General features: G+C 42.9%; 1 protein-coding gene across 3 annotated transcripts in view; it reads left to right on the forward strand.

The window, feature by feature from the left end:
- Positions 1-17,912, forward strand: part of Nell1 (neural EGFL like 1) — a 951,197-nt gene that overhangs the window by 472,861 nt on the left and 460,424 nt on the right. For all 3 annotated transcript variants that reach the window (XM_060367221.1, XM_060367220.1, XM_060367223.1), the window contains one exon: positions 14,541-14,666. In XM_060367221.1, the coding sequence (XP_060223204.1) occupies positions 14,541-14,666 (126 nt within the window). The remainder of the gene's footprint in view (positions 1-14,540; positions 14,667-17,912) is intronic.

Below are 17,912 nucleotides of genomic sequence, written 5' to 3' on the forward strand. Positions count from 1 at the left end.
CCTTCAGATGATTCATGGCTGCAGCAATCCATGGTGATAATCCTGTGGCTAGTCCTGCGTCCACTCTGGTAGAATTTACTGTGATAATGGCCAATAGTCTCTTAGAAGAAAGCATGGAGCCCTCAGAGAAATGAAGGTAGCTTGGTGGGGGAGGGGGAGTACATGGCAAGATGGCTTCCTCAGCGGAGGGCAGGGCGCGCTGGTGGGCTGGTGGCGGGGTCTATTTGACCTTACCCAAGTTGGCGGTGTGCTGCGGGCATTAAGTCTATGGTTAAGCTGTATTTCCGCCCACTTCCTCCCAAGATCAACATGGCTCCGGAGATCTCATGAGGGATTTTAAAATTCTGCGGGAGATTTAAAAGTTTTGCGGCTGTGCTGGGTTCTCAGAGCTGTCCTACCCAGAGCAGCGCTCCAAGCCTTCAAAGTTGATTTTAGGGCGGTGTGAATCTCCCAGGCTCGGCCCCGGAATAGCAAACACACATGGTCCCTTTGCCTCCCCCCCCCCCCCCAGGGGACCCGGGTATAGTGCCTACCGTCATCGCCAAACACTCCGTTTTGCTGGGGCCAAAGGGTCCAGACACAGCCAAGTGTCTCCAGCAGCCTCTGCAGACAGCCGGGTTCTATGCGCACAGCCCAGGAAACCAGGGAGGGCCCAAAGAACAGTTCGGCTGTGTGCAGGCGTGAGAGCAGTTGAGAGAAAGGTGGAGGTTTTTAGGAGAAAATCGGCTGCAACCGATCTATTAGATTAAGTACGAAAAGGGGAAAGGGGTCCTAGCAAAGCCAGGGAGACCCTATCCAAGTTACGGCACCAATGTTAGGTCTATATTAAAAGAAATAAGGCTGGTCAACCGATCTTCTATGCAAGAGGTGTATTACGTGGGTATTGAGGGAAGGGGGGAACAGGACATGATGGGAAGAGAGAATGAGAGAGTGAGAAAGGGGCGGAGAGAGAGAGAGAGAGAGAGAGAGAGAGAGAGAGAGAAGAGTGAAAGAGTAAGAGATTAAGAGAGTGAGAGACCACGTGTCAGGGTTGGCCCATTTAAGGGGCAAGGTAACCATGCCTTCCAGGTGTGGCCATCTGGCCGGCGACACATGATGACATCATAAGTTGCTGGGTAACCCAGGAGCAGGTTGTGTTCCAAAATACTAACAACATGTACACACGAGAATGCATGCTCTCATATTACCTCAGGAATGGCAGTCCTGGGTATCGAGAGCAAAGCCATATCCTGAGCAGGAGGCAGCAGCCTTGTCCTTGCTAAAGGGAGCTGCAGGGTGGGGTGGGAAAAGTCTTGCGCGTGGCTGCCTCCAGGGAGGAGTGAAGATGGCCCCGTGGAAGAAGACCCAACCTTGGGTGGAGAGTGACATTTGCTTAGGTCCCCATGGCTGAATGGCAGAGCCTGATAGTCTGTCACAATGGCCCCTGAATTAAAGATGAGAGAAACTTTAAGATGCTTGAGAATTATTTCTGGTGTCCAAGAAAGTGCAGGCTAGCTCACAGAGCCTTCATGACACCAAACTGAATCCCTCAGATAGGCCCGTCCAGGTTCACAAACACTAAGCTGTGTCCTCACAGTGACGGTTAGGGGCACTTTGGCAGTGATGTGGGCTGAGATCTGCCACAGCTTTTTCTTCTGTGAAGTGCTGCTATGACAGCTGCTTTTCCATCCTTCAAACAGCTATCTTTAGATAAAATTCACATGCTCTTTGATTTACCTATTTAAAGAGGATACATTGATGAAATTAACAACCTTGACCTATTTGTGAAGTGGAGTTTTATTATGTCGCCCCAACTAGCCTGATACTGACTATATGACCCAGATTGCCTTCAGGTTCCCAAGAGTCAGTCCTCCTTTCTTAGAGTCCTGAATTCTAGAGTTACAGGCAAGCACCCTATACTTGGCTCAACTTACATGTGTTAAGTGTACAGTTATAACTGTAGCAACCACCACCTCTCTGTTTCAAACCCTTTTTAGCACCCTGAACAGAAACACTGAACCAGATAAGCCCTACCTACTCAGTCCTCCCACTTACAGCTCCGGAGGTCCCCCTAGACTCCTCAGTCCTCTGGAATACCCCAGCTCCAGGAGTCCTCCATATCCTGGCATTCCCCCACTACCTAGGATACTAGAGCCTTTGGGATTACCAAAACCTTGGTGTCTACCAGCCTCTGGTAATCCCTATCTTTTAGCATTTCCCCGCCAATGGGATCCCCATTCTCTTAGAATTCTGTAGTCTGTGGCAAAAATGACAAGAGGAAGCAAACAGAATAAGCAGGGCCTGAGTGAACAGACCAGAGGGGCAGGGCTGCAGTCCAACATAGTTGAGGGTGGGGGGCAGGGCTGCAGGCCAAGGTGGTTGAGGGTAGAGGCAGAGCTATCCCTTCTCACTCCTTCCCTGCTGTGTGATATAAGTCATGCTGCTTATTCTTCTCCTACTCTCACTCTTTCTCTGTGGACTTAAGATATTAAATAGAATCTGTCCATGAGTTATTATGAGGACTAAAGGAATTAATACGCTGGACCATACTGATTACAAAACACTATGTAAATGTTTGCTATTACTATGAAAGGGGTCTTCCACTGAAAAGTGAATGATTTTTCTCCTATTTCCAGGTTTTTGGATAATGTGGTCTATCGTATCTGTGGATTGGTTTTTCAGAAAAAGTTTGGTTATGCTCAAAAGCTCTTCTCTTTCTTCCATTGTCAGTTTATTTTTGTATTTGTTTGGCAATAAATGGAAATCTGGACCTGCTGGTTTTTGAGCTTCAGTTACATGTGTAAGAATTTGAAATTAGGAGAGATGCTGACTTCAGCTAAAGATACTTGTTCTACCTAAGGCACCCCATGGGAGAACACAGGAGGAAATTGCCTGCTTCTTGGATCAGCTGACTATCTTTCAGCATACAAGTGGTGGGAAAGGGGGAGTGGCTTCCCTGAGCCCAGGCTGTGTCTCTCATCTTAGGTCCACAAGAATGGAATTTGGAGCCAGGTGTTTGATCACTTACTAATTTGATGCCATTGTGAGTCAGAGCTAAACTTCTGACACGAAACGATTTATTTGTTCATTTGCTTGTTTGTTGATTTTAGTTTTTTTCATTTATCTTTCTTAAGTTATGTGTATCCTGAGTGTATTTATACCATGTGCATGTAGAACTAGAGGAGACAGGAAGAGGTTGTCAGATCTCTGGAGTTCAAGTTAAAGACAATTCTGAGCCCAATGTTGTAGATTCTGGGGGCAAAAACTGGGTCTTCTGCAAGAGCAGCAAGTGCTCTTAACTACTAAGCCATTTCTTTTTTTTATTAAATTTTTATTTTTTACATTAATAACATTTTATTCACTTTGCATCCCAGCTGTAGCCACCTCCCTCATTCCCTTCCAATCCCATCCTCCCTCTCTCATCTCCTCTCATGCCCCTCTCCAAGTCCACTGCTAGGGGAGGTCCACCTCCCCTTCCATCCGACCCTAGCTTATCAGGTCTCATCAGGACTGGCTGCAATGTCCTCCTCTGTGTCCTGGCAAGGCTGATCTTCCCTCAGGGGGGATGGTCAAAGAGCCAGCTACTGAGTTCATGTCAGAGACAGTCCCTGTTCCCCTTACTAGGGAATCCACTTGGACACTGAGCTGCCATGGGCTACATCTGAACAGTGGTTCTAGATAACATCCACGAATGTACCTTGGTTGGAGAATCAGTCTCAGAAAATACCTCTGAGCCCAGATATTTTGGTTCTAAGCTATTTTTTATAGCCCCAGATTATTTATTTTCAAAAGGCTAACATATGTGCATTTTATTTTGGTTGCTTAATGAAAATGGTGAATGAACAATTTGATTACAGGAAAATTGCTGTTTAATAAATCATAGCAGGTGAATATTCTTATAACAGAGAAAGTAAGATGGTTCACATAGCGTTAGAGAAAGGCAGGTACCATAGGTTCAAATTCTCCACTGTCACCTTCCATCTGATTCTCTTCTTGGACCCCTATAAAATTAAAATGTTCATAGTACTTTGGTGCTGTAATAAATATGGAACGAATCAATACATGCTTGGCACAATGTGGTGATCAAAGAACACAGCCCCTTCTATGCGTTGAGCTTGTTCTTTTACCAAGAGGCTTTTACCAAGGCCTTGAATGGCACTCATACCACCCATCATCATGTCACTGCCTCCTTCCTGGATGAGTATAACTTCTGAAGACTCAAGCCACATCATAACAACATGCAGGAACTTCACTTCTTGTAGAATCTTGCAGACCTCCAATAGCTCTTGAATTGGTAAAAGATTGTTATTACTTTTCTATGTCCTAGGTGTTTTGTGATAGCTCGTCTGACTTACATCTCATGAACTTGCCTTTTATTCATTTATTTATTTTTTAAAAATCTTGTTGGTTGTTACCGTTATCTGCAGTGGAGCTTAGACACAGATGGGCTTGGAGAGCTTGTAGTGCAGCCTGAGACTGAGACTGGAGTAATATCTCTTCACCCTCACAAAGTGCCAGAGCAGGCAGAATGTCACGAGGCATGCTCTCATGATGCTTCCCCACCCTTAAATCGACACCCTTAAATGTGCTGTCATTCACATTAAAACAAAAATGATTGCCAGTGACAATCAAACAAACATGTTACTTTATGACTGTTTTTGATTCTGAAATTGAGCCCAGCAGGATTAAAAAAAATGTTATCCTAAATTCCCAAGTATCTGTTATAGCTACATGTGAAAAATACTTTTAAAATATTAGCAAACTAGCAATCTTAAACATAAAGATGTAAGAAGACTTATTTGCCAGTGACTGGAAGACCAAAATGTCCCCTAGAGTTTAAATCTGAAGATAATTGATCTACCTGGCAGCATGTTTGTTTGACACATATGGTAGACCTTGATGCAAAAATCCATTTCCCTAGGCAACGTAGAATTTGAAAGGGCTATAGCAGAACGTGGGGATCAGGAACCAAGGGGAAGGGGTGGGGATAAATGGTGACCGAGCCCAAGTAGGATCCTGGGAATCACATTCTAGAGACCAGACTCAAAGGTGCAAATCTAATTTTATTATCCAGTGTAACAGCCTTTACATTACTGAAAGGCCAATCAGAACATTCCATGCTAGCCTCAAGCACCAGTAACAATCAGGTTGGGCCAACTATAAGGAAATGTTGGAAACCTCTCCTAAGGGAGGCCACCTTAGGAACTTCCATAAAGAAAGATCCACTTTAGCCCCGATCCTTTTTGAAACTTTCCTAGTGTGCTAAGAGTCCCTAGTAAATCAACACTGTGTACAGTGGATCAAGGTCTTTTGAGGAACTGAGGAGTCGTAGGAGTTCCTGATGCTTCACTCGCCATTCCCTATGGGCCTCCAAAAGACTTTCCTCAGCATTCCCCACAGCAGGAACCAGTTCCTGATGCCACAATAGAGCACTGAGGACTTGGTAACTTGAAATCATGGGGTATTTTGTTGCTTTTTCTGGGGTTAGGAAGCCTGAGATCTTGGTCCTAGCACAGCCAGGCTCTGGTGAGGGTTCTCATTTTGGCTTAGGCAGCTGGCCAGCCCAGCTTCAGATAGAAGACTAAGCCCCCACTGTCTCTTCTGAAGAGTGTTAGCACACACAGTGAAGCCCCTATTCTTTTATTTGCATCTAGTCCTGATTACCTCCATCCCTAGAAATCATCACACTGTGGGATACAGCTTCAGCCTGTTAACAAGTCCCTCCACAGCAGTGAGCTATGGTCCTTCATAGAAATCATTTTCCTTCCCCTCTCTATCTCTGTAGTACTAATTTCTCTCTCCCCCTCGCCTCTCTTTTTTTCCCATCACCCTCCTTGAAGCACAGATATCTGTGAGTGGAATTGTATTGGCAGATATATTTGGTCAGTTGGAAATATCCCAAAGAAAAGCAGATCCAATGCTTGAGGATATGAAATACTAGAACTTCTATGTCATGTAGGAAGATGAGAGCCCTGGCCCATCTTTCTCTAGAAAGCACACCATCTAGTACAGAGTTGAGCAGCTTGTGTTGGTATCCTCACGTCTGGGTCTACTCTGACCTATATGACCTTTCACAATTGGCTGTGTCTTTAAATCCCTAATCCATTAAATGAAAATGGCTCTAACTTGTACCATGGAGAGATGTGAGTGTTGACTGAATTCTTTCACATAAATTCTCTAAAGGTGTGCCTGGCATTTACCGGGTCCCCTCTGACTCATCCTCTTGTGATCTCTTACATAGGTAATTTGGGTTTGAGCTTTCCCAACATTTCTGTTCACCATAAATAAAGCATTTCTTTGTGAAAAGAACACGTTTTTTCTACATGCACTCACACGTATATATACACACAAACCACTACACATGTATTCAAAAACAAATACACAAAACAAGTAAACATGGAAATATACAGAAAGATCCATGCACATGCAATGCTCCCATGTACACGAATATATAGAAGCATGCAAATGCATGCATGCACAAAAACACAAGAATATACCTACAGACACATATACATATGTACAAACACAAATATACATGCACACACACATACAAGCATAGCCATACATTTACACATACAGGCATAAACATACAAACACACATACAAGCATAAACACACACACACACAATTTGTACATGATATCTGTGGGCATTTGTTTATAGTCCTAGGTTCTATAAGCATTTGATTGCTTAGGATTTAGGAAGAAACTGTAATTACAGACAACCAGAACATGGTATAAAGTGCCAATTTTGAAATGAAAAAAAACCTTGACCTTTGAATTTACTTCTAACACATGGATGAGAGTGAACATCTCTTTGTCCCATCCCCACTCTCTTGCTCTCTCTCAGTGGTGCCAAGGGTCAAATCCAAGGCTTCATTCTATCTTCTTGCATAAGACTGCATAAGACAGCCCACATTTTGTCTTCTTCTCTAGATTTTAAAAGCTAAGCCTAAAATGTGTTTTATTTAATTAGTTTAAGGCTTACAGTAAAACTGAAGGCACAGGCGTGTCACGCACACCTCCACACATATCTGCATCTCTACCAGGTGGTACATTACTTGCAGTGGATGAGCACACTGTTGATGTATCACAGTCATCTAAAGCCCTGGTTCACGTCAGGACCCGTGCTTGTTGTGAATTCTTTTATTTTGGGTGACTGACATGCCTGACAGGCAGCCGTCATCTCACCAATGCCTCACAGAGTATGTGCTATGCTCTCAGCCATTGCTGGATTCTTAGTGTTTCAATTTATAAAAAATATAAATATGGCATATACAGAAAGGAAAGTATATCTGGTTCTAAAACACCAATGGGCTGGCCACCACTGCTGTGTTTGCATCTCGATTGCTGCACAGCCATGAGGTCAGTCCGGTAAACTTGCCTGTAGGTTATCTTAACGGCCCACAGAGAGAGTTTGTCTGAAGTTGCTGTACTGGGAATGTAGGTTATCTTGTCTTACCTGTGGAGATGCCAGTGCAGTTTACACAGTGAGGGCTGTGGTCATGTGAATAGTGACTTTCAGGACTGCTGTCTTGGAAGGACACTTAGGATGCATACATGTTCCTCCTTGCAGGAGAGATGTTGCCTGGGGGCTGCTCTTGTCCTAACCCTAACAGAGAAGCCAAGAATTGTTCCAGGGTGACTCACACATGCTGAAGATGAAATTTGAACAAATGTCCTGTATGACACAGATGGGAAGTTCTGCTTCAATTCCCAGCACTGAAGACATTTTAACAAAGCAAGATCAGAATGCCACTTTTGACCAACAAGCCTATGTCCTTGATTCATTGCTCAGAGCAGAACATGGCTATGTATACTTCTTAATGACCTGTGGACCTTGTCTAATATTTTGGGGGTTCTACAGTTCTACATGCGGTACTAGAGTCAGTCGCTTGAGGACTTAGAAGGAATGACAGAAGATGCCACAGTCCTTGTGACCAACATGATTCAAACCACCAGAGGCATGGTCTTCTTTCTTTTGTTCCTTCCTTTGCCTGTTCATCATCACCAGTGCCTCCACAATCTCTGGGTCCAGCTCTGTCTGGGTTGCTTTTTCTTATGTCTGAAAGCCTTGCACAACGAGTCTTGATAGATCACATTTTACTAAGAATGATCCTTGTACCCTCTTCTGTATGCTGCCTAGACCCTGCACTGCAAGATAATTTTCATTTGCACTCTAACTTAATGACAGTGATCCCAATTTGGGTTTACTTTGAAGTCCTGTAGATGGAGGCTGGTGGTGTATGAAGAACCATTATGTTGCATCAAGTTTCATTTGAAAGTCTATAAGTATACATTTAAAAAATGAAAACAAGCCACTTCACTGTCCTAGGGACATAAATCATGTGTTTTCATTACCTCAAAAGACCACGAGAAGATGAACTCTAATATTTCAAAGTCGACAAGCAATTTATATGAATGAATCACAATCTGAGTCCCATTCTACTGGAGCCCAAAACACACTGCAGCAGGTTTCAGATGTTTCTTTAACAATTGTGAATAATCTCATAAATAGCCAGGCATTCTGCTAATTTCCAGTTAATTGGAGGCTTGCATAGTTGCAAGAACTGAAGCAGAGGCTGTATGAAGAACCAGGTTCAAGGTGGCAGCAGGATGTACCTACCTATTTTGGAGCCTTGGGACCCTGGAGCCTAAAGTGCAAAAGTGTTATCATTTGATTTAGAAGAGCTAAGAAAACTGTGGTGCCTGAGGGGTAGCACTGATGTTTCAGCAGAGAGAGTGACAGCAGAACAGATGTGCTGGCTGGCATGTGAAGTAGACCCAGTTTTGTAGAGCTGTCTGTTCCTGTACATGTCACAGGACAGCGGGATTGAAGTTCAAGTAAGTGTTAGAACTGCCACTGGATATGTCCTTTGGAGCTGGATTACTTGTATCTAAATCCAGGTTTTACTACCAAGTGATTTTGTGCTTTGGAGAAGCGCTGTAATAAACTCCTAGCCTCAGTTTACTGACCATGACATTTGACCACGTGCTAGAGTGGTCAGATAGGTAAGAGGGGTGTTGAGCTGCCTCACATGGGGTGCGGAGCATGGGGTCTTCCATGTAGGAACAGCAGGTGGGCATTGTTGTTTATCAGCTGTGGGCTGGTCCTTGTTTCAGCAGGTGTGTGCTGTGTAGCTCACCTCACTCTCCCCTTAAATCTCAGCAGGTGTCACGTTAAATGCGGTTCTCCTCAGCATCTTCAGAGGGCAGATTCAGCCCTGTAGTTGGGGCGTGGATTTGGGTGTGTTCAAAACCACTTGAGGTTCCCCCTCAGACTCAGCCTTTCCTTGCTTCCTGGCTTTGTGGTGAACACTATGTCGAGAGAGAACGTTGCTCCAGATTTTTTTTTTTTTAAAGTAGAGCACTTCATGCCTTGATAAGCTCAGGCAGAATGTTTCAAACCTAAAAGACATCTTCCTGTTTTCTGTTTCGGGTCCATATATTCTATCTCTGAACAATGGCTCAATCTTTTGGTCAGTATCTTATGGTTTTTGCTTTCTTCTGTTTTCTTATTATACATTACCTTTTATAGCCCTTTCCTCTGCGAACACAATGCAGTGTTTGTCCTAGGCTCACTTAAAAAAAATCTCAGTTGTTGGGGAAAAAGCTTTAAAGATCTCAGCCATTTCTGGAGGCTGTTTTATTTTTTATTTTTTTTCCTTGGGTACCCCAGCTCTTTGAAGATGTTAATTCTGTTTTAATTCTTGTTTTAATCACATTTTCTTTGTGAAGCACTCTTGAGTCCTATTGAAACTGTATGTTGTTATGCCTTTCCCTGAGGATGGAGAGAGGCAATCTTTATCTTGGCAAGGCTGTCACTGTTCCATCCCCACCCCCAACCTGACACTGCAGAAATTGTCACCTCCTCTCTCTCATCCAGGGGCTCAGAGGGGTGACTCGTTTCACTTTATCCCTCCATTCCACCACCCCTACCCTTCACACCTGTACAGCATTGTGCCTCTCATATGTGGTGGTTGAATGAAAGCTGAACAACAAAGATAGCATTGTGGCAGCTTGATTTTCTAGCATTATTTTTTCAGCTTTATTTTTGTGCTATGTCTTTCTAGGCTGATATCATGGCATTTTTAGACATGCAAGAGCCAAAATTACAGGCATGAGCTAAAAACAAAACCTTCTGCAAAATACTTCAGCAGAGCAGCTGAGCTGCTAGCCTGTGAGTCTTGAGTGACTTATAGAGAGCAAGGGTTTGATTAAAACTCTGTAGGGTTTTGTAACTACACCCTTCTTTGCTGTTTTGAAACTACTTTTGTTCAAGACCTTAGGCACCTCTGAAGGAAGCAGATGGCTTGGTTGATTTGAACCACAGTAAGCATGCTATAGCCAAAATTCTCCTTCAAGGCCAGATGAGGTGGCAGCCACACAGTGGCCTGAGGGGAATGAACCGGGAGTCTCCCTTGGAAGGAGCTGACAGGCATCCGTGACAGGCAAGCATTCACTGCAGCAGCAGCCTAGTTGTCAGCTGCGGCCACGGTGAAGATTGAATCACCTCGAAGGCAGGTCTCAACTAGTTTCTCATCTTGAGGAATGGTTGGGCATCCCAGCAAAGTGAGATGGACTTCAGAGTGGCTGTGGCTGTGGCTGTGAGCAAAATACCAACGTGATTTAGCCTTCAGCTTGGCCTGCTCCAATCAATTCTCTTTCCTTCAGCTGGAGTGATATTTTAAAAACAAAAATTGGATTGTGTCACGGCTCTGACTAAAATTCAGACTCCTCCATGTGGGTGGAGAGGTCTAGAGGGAACTTGCCTGAGCTTTTATTTCCATTCCAGCCACATCAACAACAGGCAAAGCTTCCTGTAACAGTCTCCTCTAACACCCTCTGCAGTGTGGTAAATCATTTCTCTCCTCTCTGTTTCACTTCTCCTTCAAGTGTCAGGACATTGTTCTGCACAGAGCCTCCTTCTGGGGTCCTCTTATTGCATGTAAAATACTTTGTTAAAAAGTTTCTCATTTTGGTAAAAATTATTAACGGTTTCATAGGCTGTGAGGTCCACGGTTGCAATTTGTTCATTATTCCACAGCCAGGCTCCGTAAAGAATAACTAGTGTTTTCTCTTTAACTGTTTTAATTCTTGTTTTAAATCGTGGGGGCGGGGCATGTGTACACATGATTGAAGCTGCCTGTAGAGGACAGAAGAGGGCATAGAATCCATTGAAGCTGTAGTTAAAGTGCTTATAAACCACATTTATGTGCTGGACACTGAACGCTGGTTCTCTGTGAGAGAATTATGCTTTCTTAACCTTTGAGCCATTATCTCCAGCTCCAAAAGACGTAGCACAGACTGAATTCAAACTCATGACCCTCCTGCCATCACCTGTTCAGCATATACTGCCATCATGCACCTCCACACTAGCTAATGCCCATCAAAGCCATGGTTTACTGATTCTCTCCCTTTCTAATGCCACGGAAACTTAAAACGTTTCTTCAATAGTTTTCCCCTCTGGGCACTCAGCCCATTCCATACTTAGTAAATTCATGTTCATTTTTTAAGATCTGCTTTCACAGTCTCCTTCTTTGAGGTACTTCTTTGTCCCTGTCGGGGAAGGGTTGAGAATGTATCTCATGGAGCACGTATTTCTGCATCATGAAACACTTTAATCGTGTCTGTCTGATGACCTCCTTGTAACTCAGGGTCCATGATGGAAGAACATCTGTGTATATGTGTCCATGGTTTGAAGGCAGCAACAAGTGGCTGTAGAGGCAGATGCTGCCACGGACACTCTCACACTCAGATACCATGTGCAGCTGTGTAGCCATGCTTAAAGGAGAACGAGATGAGGATGGGGAAGTAGGATCCTGCTGTGTCGAGAAATATAAAAACTTTTATGAAGAATGCTACCACCACAACCATTCCTGGCTTCTCCTATGTTTACAGCCTTTCGCTTCCAGCACTTTATCTACCACCCTTCTGTGACTGCACTAAAGGTTTGCAATGAACAGTAACTAAGCTGCTTTCTGTGCTGGCTAGTGTCATGTCAGCCTGACACAGGCTATAGTAATCTAAGAGAAGGGAACCTCAAGTGAGAAAATGTATCCTTGATTTCCAAATGTAGGACATTTTCTTAATTAGTGATGGATGGGGCAAGGTCCATCCTCTTTAGATGGTGAACTCCCTGGGGTAGTGATTCTGGGTTCTATAAGAAAGCAGGCTGAGCAATCCATGGGGAGCAAGCGGTAAGCAGCTCTCCTCTATGGCCTCTGCTTTAGCTCCTGTGTCCAGGTTCCTGCCCTGTTTGAGTTTCTGTCCTGATTTCCTTTGATGGTGAACAGTGGCATGGAAGTGTAAGATAAATAAACTGTTACCCCCTCCCCAAGTTGCTTTGCATGGTGTTTCATCACAACAATAGGAACTCAAACTAGGGCACTTTCAAACAGTGTGTCAGGCGCTCTCTCTCTCTCTCTCTCTCTCTCTCTCTCTCTCTCTCTCTCTCTCTATATATATATATATATATATATATATATATATATATATATATCTTTCCCATTCTCTCTCTCCCTCTCTCTCTGACTCCTCTTTGCCTGTGCATGCATGCGTGAAAGAGGTATGGGGTTGTTGCCATGATTTTTTTCCTCTGTCGGGATTTCTGCTGCAAGTGGGATTTCCTGGAACATTCCCTTGGGACACAGATGAGCACAGAGGATGTTGTTGGCTGCTTCAGTTCTTTCATTAATTTTTGGTTCTCATACCAAGGTTACAAGAGTCTTGTTAACTGTGGGTCTCCTCTTAAGACCTTGATTATCCAAGAATAACTCTTATTTATAGGTTGACAGCTCCTTAGGACTGAAAAGAATCTAATTTTACTCCACTGTGTTTTATTGGGAAATAGATCAAACTGTTTTCTTTTTTTTTCAAATAAACAGATAAATGAGTTTTCTAGTGACTTGGTGTAGATATTTTTTTCTGTTTTCTATAAATTAAGATACTGGGATGTAATAATTATTGAAAAAACTAAATTTTACTTTTCAACTTCAAGGTCTTTTCAACTGACATCATAGCTTATAAGAGACTTATGAGTTCAAATCCCATGTGTAGCATGTTAAGTGGGGTTGATTCTAACACATAATTTAACTTCTCTGATCCTCCATTCACTAGAATTTAAAAAGGAGGTGATGTATACACTTTGATAATGGAATTATATTTAAATCATGGTGGTTAATGCCTTGGAAGGTACAAAGCATAAGGTTCAGATCTACCTAATAGGGCTAGCTGATGAGAGCATAAATTTTTTTTTTCTTTTTCATTCATGTTTTCATTGCTTGATATTACGTACAGTGACTTCTAGCTAATAGAATTTAGGTTCCCATTTTTTACCCCAACTAATAATTATAGCAGTGTTGAAATTTTAAAACTAATTACAGTTTATTAACTTTGTATCCCAGCTGTAGCCCCCTCTCTCACTCCCTCCCAATACCACCCTCCCTCCATCATCTCCTCCCATGCCCCTCTCCAAGTCCACTGATAGGGGAGGGCCTCCTCCCCTTCCATCTGACCCTAGCCTATCAGGTCTCATCAGGACTGGCTGTATTGTCATCCTCTGTAGCCTGGTAAGGCTGCTCTCCCCTCAGAGGGAGGTGTTCAAAGAGCCAGCCACTGAGTTCATGTCAGAGACAGTCCCTATTCCCCTTACTAGGGAATGCACTGAACTGCCATGGGCTTTATCTGTTCAGGGGTTCTAGGTTATCTCTATGCTTGGTCCTTGGTTGGTTTAGAGCACCAAATTCTAGTCTCTATTAGTAACTATCAGACCCTGAACTAGACCTCACAGTGATTTTTTTTGTCTTGGATTTCTGTGCTGTTTTAACAAGCCCATCAACAAGTATGTAACAGTAGTTTGAACAAAATGAGCATAAATCAATTTTTGAAAATATACCTTCTAAAAAAGACTGAACCCTATGTTTACAGTTGTAAGGTATTTTAATCCTCATCAGGAACTGCTCATAGAAAGCAGGTGACATTCTGACCTCTTCTCAAAGAGAATGTTGTCTTCCTTTGAGTGAGGCCATTATCATATCACCCAGTTCATACCCTCAGGTCAAAGCATGAAAGTGCTGATTTTGCACCCAAAAACAGTTGTCTTAAATCTAGGGTACAGTGTGGAGGAAAGGGCTGTAGCATTATTTGGTAACAGATGGATTAAAGCATCCACATATGCAAGACACATAAGTAGAGAGGGACTTGGTTCCTTGATTTCTCTAATAAAAGCCACACCATGTCCCATGGATACTCAATACATACAAATAGGCCTCAGTTTGGCAGATACAGAGCTCCTTGATTTGGGGCATTTAAACAGAGTTTTTTCCTTGGTGAGAAATGAACCCGTGTTGGGTTCTCACTGTGGTACCTCCCCATGCCTGTTTCTAGAGTACTTTCAGCTCAGAATAGGGTCCAGTGCAGCAGCTGTTTGCACCTGTTTGTATTTAATGCCTCTTACTTTTACTCCTGGCATCAGTGGACATTCACCTTTCATGATTTCATTACAGGGTAATTATACTCTGGCCAAATTGCTCCACTAACCATGATTCTGTTTCCTCTCTTAGATATCGATGAGTGTGCAGCTAAGATGCACTACTGTCATGCCAACACAGTGTGTGTCAACCTGCCGGGGTTATATCGCTGTGACTGCGTCCCAGGGTACATCCGTGTGGATGACTTCTCCTGTACGGGTGAGCATTCAGACTCACAGCTGCTCTGCTGCATCACTCCTGCTCTGCACCATCCCCACATCTTCACCATTATCTCCTTATGTGTAGAGTCCTGCAATTTACCTACAGCATTCTGTGCTTGCCTTACTTCAAGATCATGTTTTGAGAAAAGAACTCTAATGAAAGCAGTTTTATCTGTATAATTGATTCCTGCAGCCAGTATTTCTGCCTCATATATGAACCTACTTAAACGGGTGTGCGAGTTGAAATTTAAATCCCAGTTGCCTATGGTAACTCTGAAGGACCACAAGATAGTAGCTCTAAAAATAGAAAGTGTCACACCATTATCTTGCCATCGTGATGAGATGGGCATTTTTTGCATATGAGAAAATGTCAGGAACAATAAGCATTACATTGAGAAGGTGGTACGTGTATTTTGTGGTCAGAGACTGGGTATTTGGAAGCCAGTCAGAATTATTTGCTTAATATTTCCTTATTGTCAGTTTCTCATCTCCTCTCTCTGTGCTGAACACTAACTAGCCTGCAGCTGCATGGATTTGGGGTCCCTGCCTCTGTATGAGAGATACTGATTTGTCATGTACCTATTGTGTTTGTGTGTGTGTGTGTGTCTGTGTGTATACGTGTGTACCCCTTCCTCGGCTTTATGCACCATCTTTTAGTTTTTGTGCACAGCTTCTAATTTTCTCCTGAACTTTTGAACCATATGTTCAGTTTGGCATTCAAATCTCCAAGAAGTCAGGTCCTGCTGTGTGAAGCTACTCAAGTGGCTTATGCTAGCTTCCTCTCTGCAATAATAGTAGAATATTATTAGTAGTGTCAGTGGTAGACATGTTCTCCACCGACCTTCTAGGCCCACACACACAACTTTGCACCTTGTTGTGGTACGCTGGGAAGTCCTGGGACATTTCAGAGGGTATATGAAGGGGTGGGCTGTTGGTTGGTTGTTGCTTGCTCAAATTGAGCTGTCATAGATTGACTGGGTCAAAGGTTTTGTGTGTGGGTTGGTGTCCCCCTTCCTGTATTGGAAGCACCACTTGACTACAGGAAGTGGCCACTTGTGCATTTTGCCCTGCTGCTAGGAGTCTCAGCTAGAGTCACCACCATAGACTCCCTGGAGCCCCCCATGTCCCACAAATGCTCCTTGTTAGAGGTAAGCATCTGAGGGTTGTGCCATATTCCTTTTTCTCCCTGGGAGTCGTGGTTGCATCTGTACTTCTAGTCGTGTCCCTCATCTTGTTGATTCACTCTTAACTCAGTCCTAAATCTTTTCACTTCCATACATAGCTTTACCATGCATGTGGAGTACTCTCATTCTCCTGCTCTACTATAATCCATTCTTCATATAGCAGATAGAGCACATTATTTTTAGAGATTTATTTTATGGAAGCCAGGCATGATGGTGCACACCTTTAGTCCCAACACTCTGGAGGCAGAGGCAGGCAGATCTCTGTGGGTTTGAAGCCAGCCTGGTCTACAAGGTAAGTGCAGGACACCCAGGACTGTTACACAGAGAAACACTGTCTCAAAAACCAAAAATAAAATAAAATACATTTTTATTTGTTTGTGTGTGTGTGTGTATGTCTGTGTCTATGTGCACATGCATGTGAGTGCTTTCAGTGACCAGAAAGATCATTGGAACTTTCATCTCCATACCATAGAAATGGAGTAACAGGTGTTTGTTTGTGATCTGACTATTATGAGTAAGGGGAAGTGAGCTCTGGTCCTCTGGCATAGCAGGAAGCACTATTTACCACTGAGCATCTCTCCAGCCCTCTAGAGCACATTTTTATGAACTGAAACTATACAGTGTGCTCAAAACTATCTGGTTTATCTCAGTACACAGAAAATCCATTCCAATCTTTACATTTCAAAGTAGAATCCTGGTGGTTTTATCCTTTCTAACCTTATCCCTCTAACTTCACCATTGCAGGATCCTGACCTTCAATGTGTCTTTTCTTCCCAGTGAGCTCCTTTCTGCAGGGGCTGTCACCCCCTCCTGAAAGTTCCTGGAAATCTCTTTATATTAGGTCTGTACAGGGATCTTTGTCCTCTTAAAATCTCAGTACAAATTTCATGTTTTCCTTGTTTTTTTTATTGCTCAGTAATATTCCATTGTGTGGATGTACCACAATTTCTGTATCCATTCTTCAGTTGAGGGACATCTGGGTTGTTTCCACCTTCTGGCTATTACAAATAAGGATGCCATGAACATGGTTGAGCAAATGTCCTTATTGTGTATTTGAGCATCTTTTGAATATATATAGAAGTGGTATTGCTGGATCTTGAGGAAGCACTATTCCTAGTTGTCTGAGAAAGCTCCAGATTGATTTCCAAAGTGATTATACAAGTTTACATTCCTGCCAGTAGTGGAGGATTCCCCTTTCTCCACGTTGTCTCCAGCTTGTGTTTTCACTTGAGTTTTTGATCTTAGCCATTCTGATGGGTGTAAGGTGAAATCTTAGGGTCGTTTTGATTTGCGTTTCCCTTATGACTAAGGATGTTGAACATTTCTTTAAGTGATTTTCTGCCATCCATATTCCTCTGTTGAGAATTCTCTGTTTAACTTTGTACCCCATTTTTAAATTGGATTATTTGATTTGTTGCTGTTTAACTTCTTGAGTTCTTTATATATACACTGGATATTAGCCCTCTGTCAGATATAGGGTTGGTGAAGATCCTTTCCCAATCTGTAGACTGTTGTTTTGTTCTGACAACAGTGTCCTTTGCTTTACAGAAGCTTTTTAATTTCATGAGGTCCCCTCTATTGATTTTTGCTCTTAGAGCCTATGCTGTTGGTGTTCTGTTCAGGAAGTTGTCTCCTGTGCCAATGAGTTCGAGGTTCTTCCCCACTTTTTCTTCTAACAGGTTTAGTGTGTCTGGTTTTATATTGAGCTCTTTGATCCACTTGGACTTTAGTTTTTTGTGCAGGGTGATAAGTATGGATCTATTTGCATTTTTCTACATGTAGACATCCAGTTAGACCAGCACCATTTGTTGAAGATGCTGTCTTTTTTCCATTGAATGGTTTTGACATCTTTGTCAAAAATCAGGTGTCCTTAAGTGTGTGGATTTATTTCAGAGTCTTCTGTTCAGTTCCATTGATCCACCAGTCTGTTTCTATGCCAGTACCATGCAGTTTTTAGTATTGTTGCTCTATAATACAGCTTGAGATCAGAGATAGAGATACCTCCTGAAGATCTTTTACTGTAGACGATTGCTTTAGCAATTCTGGGTTTCTTGTTATTC

Source organism: Meriones unguiculatus, chromosome 14 (assembly GCF_030254825.1).
Source record: "Meriones unguiculatus strain TT.TT164.6M chromosome 14, Bangor_MerUng_6.1, whole genome shotgun sequence".
NCBI classification, from domain to species: Eukaryota; Metazoa; Chordata; class Mammalia; order Rodentia; family Muridae; genus Meriones; species Meriones unguiculatus.